The sequence below is a fragment of the Lactuca virosa genome, chromosome 5 (assembly GCF_052849685.1).
Source record: "Lactuca virosa cultivar CGN04683 chromosome 5, Lactuca_virosa_CGN04683_v6, whole genome shotgun sequence".
NCBI lineage: Eukaryota > Viridiplantae > Streptophyta > Magnoliopsida > Asterales > Asteraceae > Lactuca > Lactuca virosa.
Window position 1 is genome coordinate 88,416,443 of NC_136430.1, and position 11,447 is coordinate 88,427,889.

The window sequence follows — 11,447 nt, forward strand, 5'->3', positions numbered from 1 at the left end:
TAGTTTGTGAAATTTTCAATGTTTGTGGCATTGATTTCATGGGACCTTTTCCATCATATTCGGGTTTTACTTACATTCTTTTGGATGTGGATTATGTTTCTAAGTGGGTGGAAGCAAAAGCTACCCGTACTAACGATTCAAAAGTTGTGATAGATTTTCTGAAGGCTAACATCTTTTCCAGATTTGGTGCTCCAAAAGCCTTAATCAGTGATCGTGGTACACATTTTTGTAATCGTATGCTTGGAAGTATCTTGAAGAAGTATGGTGTTACTCATAAAGTCTCCACAGCATACCACCCACAAACAAACGGACAAGCCGAAGTGAGCAATCGACAAATAAAGGGTATTTTGGAGAAAACTGTCAATACAACAAGGAAAGATTAGAGTACACGTCTTGATGATGCTTTGTAGGCGTACCACACTGCATTCAAGACTCCAATTGGGATGTCTCCATACCGTATTGTCTTTGGAAAGCCATGTCGATTACCCGTTGAGTTGGAGCATAGAGCCTATTGGGAAGTCAAGCAATTCAATATGGATTTAAATGAATCGGAAAAGAAGAGGAAGATTGACATACAAGAGCTTGAGAAGATCCGCAATGAAGCATATGAGAATGAAGTTCTTTACAAAGAAAGAACAAAAGCATGCCATGACAATATGATTTCACGCAAGGTATTTCAAAAAAGTCAAAAGGTATTACTTTACCACTCTCGTTTTAAATTAATTCCTGGTAAATTAAGGTCCCGTTGGGTGGGACCATTTGTTGTCACTAATGTTTTTGAGCATGGTGCAATAGAAATCACAAGTGAAAAAACTGGGAAGATCTTTAAGGTGAATGGTCATCGTTTAAAGCCTTATTATGAAGGATTTGAAGTCAAAGACGAGGAAGTGGAAGAAGTAACGGATCCAAAGTACCAAGATTGACAAATAATTGGGGTCCAAGTCGAGCCAACGACATAAAAAATGGGCGGCTAACCGGGAGGCAACCCGGGGGTATTTTCGTCATTTTTTTCGTTTTTTGCATTTCATCGTTTTTTATTGTTCCAAATGACTTTTCAGCTTTCATATAATAAAAAATGAATTACCAAAAAAGAAAAAAAAAATGAATTTTGAGTGTCAGAGGATGCTGAAACCAAAAACTTGCGAAATCTCACAGAACGTTTGACACGGGTCGTGTCAGTTTTGACCATATTTGACACGGGGTCGTGTCATAAAATTGGTTGAAATTTTATCAAGTATGGGAATGACACGGGTCGTGTCATTTTTCCTTCGTTTGACACGGGGTCGTGTCCGACGTGCTGTAGCGTTTTTTTTAAGAAAAAAAAAAGATGGGATTTGTTCATTCTTTCACTTCATCCATTGTTTGAACTCGTTTTTCTCTCAACTTTTCTTCCCCAAAATCGATTTCACTCTTAAAACACCTTAGATTCCTCAATTCCAAGTGAAATCTTCTCCCAAGGTATGAAATTTCTTTCCCTACACTTCATCTTCTTCATCTTGAAGCTCTTTATTGGACCTTTCACGGTGAATTCGGGTTTTTCACACAAACCCTAGGTCCGAAAATTGACCATCAATTGGGTTAATTTGCTTGCCTTGTTGTGTAGGATAAGCTTGGGATGATAGAGGAGGAATTTTCACCACAAAAGTCACACATTCAAGCACAAATCCGGTATACTCCTTCCAATACTTATTTAGTTGCTTGAAATTGTTCAAAGTTTAAATCTTTGTGTGATTATTGGTTATTGGTGGACAATTTGAGTTGAAGTTAGTTATCTATTACCTTTGTGCATTTGAAATCCATGGCACCCAAAACTTCAAAAAAGACAAAAGTCCCTCATAACCCAAATCATGAGGGCATTGAATTTGTGAGTGATTTTCAACAGCAAAAATTTGATGCTCTCTTTGAACGAGGGTTTGGTTCTCAAAAATTTGCAAGCAAGAGTGCCCTCATCCATCTACATGTTGACCAAGGTGTCCGAACTCTATTTAGAAATATCGGTTGGAAAGCACTTGAAACATCCCAAAAATACGGTCCAAAAATTTCATTTTAAAATCATTATTTAAACCATAAAACATCCATCATCATAATAAAACAAGAACCATGTATCTCAAAAACATCATGTCAAATACTGTATCAAATCATATAAGTAATCATCAGAGTCTAAAACAATCCCAGGCTGAAACTATGGCGTGTGCCATGCGATCATCCCGAGCCCTTCCCTTTGCTAGTGGAGTACCTGAAACCAAAACTAAAAATTGTAAGCACAAAGCTTAGTGAGTCTCTCCAAGCTACCACATATTATACATATAATCACATACTGGGCCTGGCCCACTGCATCGGGCCCCGCCCGGCATCGGAAAAGTCCGGCATCGGGCCCCGCCCGGCATCGGACCGAGGTCCGGTATACTTGGGCCTAGCCCCTGTATCGGGCCCCGCCCGGCATCAGACCGAAGTCCGGTATACATATCATGAGCATAATATATTCATATACATAAACATAAGCGTAACAAGAAAGCTGACATTCCTCGGGCTTGCCCCGGCATCGGACCAAGTCCAGAATCAGCTAATCACACACATGCAAGAATCACAAAGACATCAAGCATACTAACTGCATCGGGCCCCGCCCGGCATCAGACCAAAGTATGGAACATAAAACCTACAACGGGCTAACCCCGGCTCATACGATCACACATAAACGGGCCAGCCTTGGTACCTTAGACCCGTTCCTATAGGAGAAAACTCACCTCTCAAACTGAATGCTGAACTCGAGTGAGGAATCCCTATCTACTGTCCCGGTGATTCTCCGGCTATAAATCCATAATAACACTTAATCAAAAACTGATAACTCTTCATAGGATAAAATGACCATTTTACCCCTGGTCAAAGTCAATGCTCTGGTTAAAGTAAACATTCTGGGTTGACCAACTCGCCGAGTCAACCTCTCAACTCGCCAAGTTCTATAACTCCGAAATCCTGAAAACACGATCCAACTCGCCGAGTCGTTCCACCGACTCGTCGAGTTCTATCGGGCTGCTAGTCGCGACTTGGCTCATCCACGCGTCGAGTCCTTCTACAAACTCATCAAGTTCTACTAACTGAAATCGGGACAACACAATACGACTCGTCGAGTTCCCTTATGGACTCAACGAGTCCTTCTGTCTGTTTGGCCATCTTAACAGATTAAGCCCCTATCTCCTAGATCCAAGGTCCCTAGCTCATTTGGCCACTGGAAAGGCCTTCTTAAGGGTAAAGTTTCCAACTTTACACGTTCATAGCTCTTCTAAAAGGGTTTAGACAAAACCCTAATTCCTATAAAACATGAATCTTGTCCAAAAGGCCATATAATCTCAAATCCACACATACAAACCCAGATCTAAGGTTTTAGAATCTATTGGACACATAAAGCTCCAAACTTTCCTTCCATGCATGGTCTTCTAGGGCTAAAAAGACCATAAAGTTGCTTATATTCTTGCATGGGGCTTCCATGGTCATAAAGTTTGCACCTTTATGCCATGGAACCCTTTCTAGATCCTAGATCTGAGATATAAGTCACTTGGGATGTCCCAACCCCAAGGACCAAGGTTCTTGACCCAAAACTTTCATAATATGGAGATAACTAGATCTAAGAGAAGAATGATCAAGTTGGAAGCTTGATTACCATAAAATGCAGCAAATGAAGTGTAGCTCCCGGATCTACTTCTTCCCCTTTGAACCTTCTATCTTCTTCTTCTTCCACAAGCTGCACAATGCACAAAAACACTCAAGAATGGCAAGAACTAGCTCAAGATCACTTATGGAGGATTAGGGTTTCGATAATAGGGTTTGGAGGTGATGGAGGCTGGGGTGGAGGCCAGATATGATATTTAAATATGGTGCAAACCCTAAAAATTAGGGTTTCCTCCTGATGGACCTACTCGCCGAGTCCAGGCTCGGACTCATCGAGTAGACCATTTAAATCTCGCTACCAAGCTGGCACCTACTCGACGAGTTAGGGCTACCAACTCATCGAGTAGCTCTTACAAAAATAAATATATTAATAAATTAAATGCGTACCAGGAACGGGGCGTTACAATTCTTCCCCACTTGTCTTAGACTTCATCCTCGACGTTTGTTGCGTCTGAAAACAACTCCGGGTAGTGCTCCATTATCTCCACTGCACCTTAACTAACTCCACCCTCTTGTTCCTCAGCTCCTTCGTCTTGCGATCTAAAATCGCCACTGGTCTCTCGGTGTAGTTCTAGCTGTCATCAACCTGAATATCCTCAAGGGGTACCACTGCTGAATCATCCACTAAGCACTTCCGCAACTGACAAACATGGAAAGTGTTGTGGATATGGTTGAGCTCTGCTGGAAGATCTAACCGGTAAGCAACCCGACCCACTCGGGCCAACACCCTAAACGGACCTATGAACCTGGGGCCCAGCTTGCCCCGCTTCCAGAACCTGATAACACCCTTCCAGGGTGACACCTTCAGGAGGACCAAATCCCCCACCTGGACCTCCAAGTCTGAACGTTGCTTGTCGGCGTAGCTCTTTTGCCGACTCTGAGCAGTCTAGAGCCTGCTCCGGACCTGCTGGATCCGCTCGGTGGTCTTGAGTACTACCTCTGTACTGCCCATAACTCTCTGACCGGCCTCACCCAAACAGATTGGGGTCCTACACTTCCTCCCTTAGAGAATCTCAAAGGGAGGTCGGTCTATGCTGACATGGTAATTGTTGTTATAGGAAAATTCCGCTAACGGAAGATAGTATCCCAACTGCCACCGAAATCTAACACGCATGCGCGTAGCATGTCCTCGAGAGTCTGAATCGTCCTCTCGCTCTGCCCGTCCGTCTGGGGATGGAAAGAGGTGCTGAAGTGGAGACGAGTACCCATCTCCTCGTGAAACCGCTTCCAAAATATGGACGTGAAACGGACATCTCGGTCTGACACTACCGAGACAGGCACTCCATGACGTGTCACTATCTCTCGCACATAAATCTCGGTCAGCTTCTCGGCCGAGATGCTCTCCTGGATCGGTATAAAGTGGGCGCTCTTGGTCAACCGATCAACGATGACCCATATCGAATCGACCCCACATGCGGTCTTTGGAAGCTTAGTAATGAAATCCATGGTGATATCCTCCCATTTCCACACGGGAATGTCTAATGGTTGCATCTTTCCGTGCGGTCTCTGGTGCTCTACCTTGACCTTCCTGCAGGTCAGGCATCTCTCCACGTACCAAGCTACGTCCCGCTTCATGCAGGGCCACTAGTAATCGGGTCGAAGATCTCTGTACATCTTCGTCACCCCTGGATGGATGGAGAACCTGGTCTTGTGGGCCTCATCCATCAATACCTGTCATACTCCGCCCCAGTACGGTACCCAGACCCTCCCATGCAGGGTCAGCAACCCTCGGCTGTCATAATCAAACGAGGCCACCCGGCCTACAATCCGCTCATACTTTTGGCGCTCTTCCTTCATGCCCTCGACCTGCGCCTCTCGGGTCTGCTCCATCAATGGAGTAATCACTGTCATCCTCAGACAGATGTCTCGAATCGGGGTCGCTGCCGCCTTACGGCTCAGGGCATCAACCACTACGTTGGCCTTGCCCGGGTGGTAAAGGATCTCACAATCATAGTCCTTCACCACATCTAACCACCGACGCTGCCTCATGTTCAGATTCAGCATATCCAAGAGGTACCTCAAACTCTTATGATCCGTGTAAATGGTACACCGGACCCCATAGAGGTAATGCCGCCAAATCTTGAGGGCGAACACCACTGCCCCCAGCTCTAAATCGTGTGTCGGATAGTTAGCCTCATGAGGCTTCAACTGTCTCGAGGCATAAGCTATCACATGAACTCGCTGCATCAACACTGCTCCCATGCTTGTGATCGAAGCATCACAGTAGACTACGAAGTCATCTACACCCTCTGGTAGAGTGAGAATCGGTGCCTCGCACAATCGCTGCCTGAGCATCTCAAAGGCTGCCTGCTGCTCAGGTCCCTAGCGAAAAACCACCGACTTCTTGGTCAGTCGGGTCAACAGAACTGCAATCTTGGAGAAGTATTGAATAAATCTCCTGTAATACCCTGCCAGGCCCAGGAAACTCCGAATCTCAGTTGGAGATCTCGGAACCTCCCACTGCATCACGACCTCTATCTTGGCCGGATCAACCAGAATACCTTTCTGGTTAACAAGATTCCCAAGGAACTGCACCTCATACAACCAGAACTCACACTTGGAGAACTTCGCATAAAGTATCTCCCTCCTCAGTGTCTCCAGCACCTCCCTCAGGTGCTCCTTATGCTGTTCCTGGGTCTTGGAGTAAACCAAGATGTCATCAATGAAAACTATTACAGATCGATCCAGCATCGTCCTGCACACGCGATTCATGAGGTCCATGAACGCGGCTGGAGCATTGGTGAACCAATCGGCATCACCACAAACTCATAATGACCATAGCGAGTCCTAAAAGCTATCTTCTGCACATCATCATCCCTGACTCGCATCTGGTGATATCCTGACCGTAGATCAATCTTGGAGAACCAAGATGCTCCCTGAAGCTGGTCAAACAAATCATCTATCCTCGGAAGTGGGTAACGGTTCTTCACCGTTACCTTGCTCAGCTCCTGGTAGTCTATGCACATACGATGTGACCCGTCCTTCTTCTTCACAAACAGGATTGGGGCTCCCCAATGGTGAACTGCTCGGCCTGATGAAACCCTTGTCTAGCAGCTCCTGCAGATGCGTAGACAACTCCTGCATCTCGAGAGGAGCCAACCGATATGGTGCCTTGGCTATTGGAGCCGCACCAGGGACCAGGTCAATCCTAAACTCAACCTGTCTCTTCAGAGGTACCCTAGGTAAATCCTCCGGGAATACGTTCGAGTACTCTCGCACTACCGGTACATCATCAATGGTCGCCTTACCCTTATCCCGGGTATCCATGACATAGGTGACGTACCCTGCGCAACCCTGCTGGAGGTGGCGCCTCGCCCTCGCTGCTGAACATAAGATCGGTCCGCGCTGTGGCCTCTCGCCCTAAATCACTAGCTCTCCCCCACTGGGAGTACGAACCCTCACTAGCTGCTGCTCACAATCAATCACCGCCCCATTAGAGCTCAACAAATCCATACCCACTATGAACTTATTCCCACACAGGGGAATAGGAACCTGATCCACTGAAAACGGCTGATCGAATAACCGTAGTGTACATCCTCTATGAACCCTCGCAACTCTGACGGTCCTATCATCGGCTATCTCTACATCAAGTGGGCAGTACAACTCCCCCGGAGCTCTACAAAATCGCTTGCTAAGTGCGAGCGACACAAAATATCGGGTAGCCCCCGAGTCAAACAATACCATAGCTGATATGCCGTTCACTAGGAACGATCCTATACACAAACACACAAACATGAGTAATAATCATAAATAATAAAGAGATAATGAAGAAGATATGTACCCGTAACCACATCAGGGGCTGCATGTGCCTCCTTTGCTGTCAACTGGAAGGCCCTGCTCTTCGGCGCAGGCGCCTCTGCCCGGCCCTGACGGCCGTCTGTAATCCTCAAAGTGGTAGGAGCGGGTGCCACCACTTGTCCTGCTGATGCTAGACTCGAACACTGGGACTTCTTGTGTCCCCTCTGATTGCAATGAAAGCAAATCAGATCAGATGTTGTCGTGGTGGTGGTAGTAGTTGTAAAATCCCTGCTCATATGCCCAGTTCGGCCGCACTTGAAGCAGCCGGAACTCCCTGCCTTGCACACCCCATCGTGCAACTCGTCGCATTTGCCACAACGGATGCGGCTCTGCTGGCTCCTAGACCTGTGGTCAGACACCTTGGGCTTCTTGCCCGAACCCTCCATGTCAGACGCCACCTCTGGCTTCCTCTTCCTCTCCATCTCTAAATCAATCTCTCTCACGATCCCTTGCTATCATATACTCCAGCGTCTTGCAGCTGGATCGGCTCACAGACTATCTGATATCACTCCTCAAAATCTCGTGGTATCGGGCCTTTTTCATCTCCTCATCCGCCACATACTACGGAACGAGAAGGGCCCTCTCCCTGAACTTGGCGGTAATCTCCGCCACTATCCCAATCGTCTGTCGTAAATCCTGGAACTCCCTAGCTAGCTGTTGCACCTCTATCACGGGTGCAAACTCGGCTCTGAACCTAGCTGAAAAGTCAGCCCAGGTCATGGCATCCAACACTGTATCATCTCCAATGGCTCGTCCGACCTCCTCCCACCAATCATGTGCCCTGTATTTCAGAAGACAGGACGCAAGTCGTACCTTGTCCCCCTCGGGACATCTGCTGGTGCGGAATGCGTTGGCGACATCCGCCAACCATATGGTACTCGCAATGGGGTCTCGATCCCCATGATAGTCGGGAACTCCACATGCTCTGAACTCTCGAAAGGTAAGTGTGCACGACCCCATCATGGCCGCTATCTCAGTGCGAAAAGAGATCGCAAGCAATTTTCCATTGACTGATTCACCAAGCATTGGAGCAAGCGAGGAAGACCGCTTTTTCCATCATCCAACTCCATCTCTTGCCCCCTTCTTCTCCTTGACTGATCCAAAGATCACAAGAGTCTGCTCTAGAATGCTGCGTGTAACCTCAGACGAAATAAACTCCCTCGTCTGCTCATCCATCTGCTCGGATCCTAAGCCCGAGCCTGATCCCTCACCTGAAGTGCCAGTCGGCCTAGGGCGTAGAACCACCATACTGAAAATACACCATAACAAACATCAGTATACTCATCAAATCTCGAGGGATCTAACATACTACAAGTTTCCTGGATTCGTCTCAGCCTTCCTTGATTCGAGTACGGATCCTCTGCTTTCAGTAGTACGGGCCCATACTACCTTCCACATCTATCTGTACTTTCCTCAAGAACTTCCTGGACTCCACCAAGTCCCTTCTACTACTACTGTTGTTCTCATGCTAATCTCATCCTAGGCTTGCCCTAGGGTAATCACCAACCCACTCTCTGCCATCAGCTGCATAAGAAGTCCCTGCTACCTCCCCCTAACTAGCTCGTGAATACTATTACATATCACTAAGACTAGATAATTCTTCGAATGAAAGATCCTACCCTACAACGGTTGGACTCAAACAAGAGCTGCGCAATAAAGATAGACCTAACCTTCTGAAATTATCTAATCCTCGCAATATGTAACTTAACATATTCATTTACTAGTTAGTAAGAGATAGCTAGAACTCCTAAAAGAACAAAGCAAGCAGCATTCGAGCATCGAGTACACATAATCAAGCGTATCACATCCAGTCCATCACTTTTCTAATCTGTACTAGCATGTGGTTCATTAAGCTGAGATACATATAACAGGCACATAAGGCATCCTTCCTAGATCATTAGTCCTAAACTAGCATGAAGTTCTCATAAGCTGATAAACATAACATAACATAAACTTGTATGGGTAGTTTGAGAGTACTTACTTAAGTTCGGCTGATTGCATGAACCACACCATTTTCTCTTTTTCAAAGTTCTTTTCTCTTTTCAAAGTTCTTTTCTTTTTCTCAAAGTTCTTTTTATAAAAATTGATTTTTCTTTTGAAAACTTTCATACCAATTCCTTAGTTTGAGTTCAGAAACACCCGAGAGTGTGCCCAAATCCCTCAAACCAAGGCTCTGATACCAACTTGAAACATCCCAAAAATACGGTCCAAAAATTTCTTTTTAAAATCATTATTTAAACCATAAAACATCCATCATCATAATAAAACAAGAACTATGTATCTCAAAAACATCATGTCAAATACTGTGTCAAATCATATAAGTAATCATCAGAGTCTAAAACAATCCCAGGCTGAAACTATGGTGTGTGCCATGCGATCATCCCGAGCCCTTCCCTTTGCTAGTGGAAGTACCTAAAACCAAAACTGAAAACTGTAAGCACAAAGCTTAGTGAGTCTCCCCAAGCTACCACATACTATACATATAATTACATACTGGGCCTAGCCCACTGCATCGGGCCCCGCCCGGCATCGGACCGAGGTCCGGCATACTTGGGCCTAGCCCCTGCATCGGGCCCCGCCCGGCATCATACCGAAGTCCGGTATACATATCATAAGCATAATATATTCATATACACATACTATACATATAATCACAAAGACATCAAGCATACTAACTGCATTGGGCCCCGCCCGACATCAGACCAAATTCTGGAACATAAAACCTACAACGGGCTAACCCCGGCTCATACGATCACACATAAATGGGCCGGCCTTGGTGCCTTAGACTCGTTCCTATAGGAGAAAACTCACCTCTCAAACTGAATTCTTGACCCAAAACTTTCATAATATGGAAATAACTAGATCTAAGAGAAGAATGATCAAGTTGGAAGCTTGATTACCAGAAAATGCAGCAAATGAAGTGTAGCTCCTGGATCTACTTCTTCCCCTTTGAACCTTCTATCTTCTTCTTCTTCCACAAGCTTCACAATGCACAAAAACACTCAAGAATGGCAAGAACTAGATCAAGATCACTTATGGAGGATTAGGGTTTCGATAATAGGGTTTGGAGGTGATGGAGGTTGGGGTGGAGGCCAGATATGATGTTTAAATAGGGTGCAAACCCTGAAAATTTGGGTTTCCTCCTGATGGACCTACTCGTCGAGTCCAGGCTCGGACTCGTCGAGTAGACCATTTAAATCCCGCGACCAAGCTGGCACCTACTCGACGAGTTAGGGCTACCAACTCGTCGAGTAGCTCTTACAAAAATGAATATATTAATAAATTAAATGTGTACCAGGAACAGGGAGTTACAGAACTTCTTAATCATAAATATCCTTCCTACCGCAAGCCCACAATTGAATTCTTGTCATCCCTTGAGTATGAGAATGATGTCCTATCCTTCCGCCTTTGCAACCAAAGTTATCAAATTATTGCAGATGAACTCGGTGCTTCACTCAATGCTCCAGTGGATAACGTCTTTCGCCCGAACTTCAAACAAATCCCAGGTTTTAGTGCAACCTTTTTTGTTCAAATTTCCAGCGATGATCGTTATGAATCAAAAGATTTAAAAGCTTCCCGCATCCTCCACCCATTCCTCCGTATTGCTCATCGTTTGCTCGCTTCCATTGTCATCCCGAGACATGAGCGCAGCACCGTAACCACAGATGAGTTGAAATTGTTGTATTGCATGACTCAAAATCTTCCAATCAAGCCTCACTTGGGTGCTTTCATTTGCACAAGTCTCTTCAATACAAGCCAAGCAAACTCCGGTCTAATTCAGTGTGGAGGATTGGTTGCTCTTATTGCAAGTTCTGGTCCAATTGGTGTCACACTCGATTCATTTGAGCAATTTTCCTTGGACAAGTCTCTCACTCTTGTTGCCTCTGAGTCCATGCACATGTTCAAGCAACAGGAACGTGGATTTCTTTGGACCATTAATCCTGATACATCGTCCACCCTCGTCATTAATAGCACATCTGCCC

General features: G+C 45.6%; 1 protein-coding gene across 1 annotated transcript; it reads left to right on the top strand.

Annotated features, from left to right (window-relative positions):
• Positions 1-443: 443 nt before the first annotated feature.
• Positions 444-923, top strand: LOC145111451 (uncharacterized). The gene has a single exon (XM_079047726.1). The coding sequence runs from the start codon at positions 444-446 to the stop codon at positions 921-923; it is 480 nt and encodes a 159-aa protein (XP_078903852.1).
• The last annotated feature ends 10,524 nt before the right edge of the window (positions 924-11,447 follow it).

Coding starts and splice junctions, on each gene's coding strand:
- LOC145111451 (XM_079047726.1), top strand. CDS start 444: ATGTCTCCATACCGTATTGTCTTTGGAAAGCCATGTCGATTACCCGTT.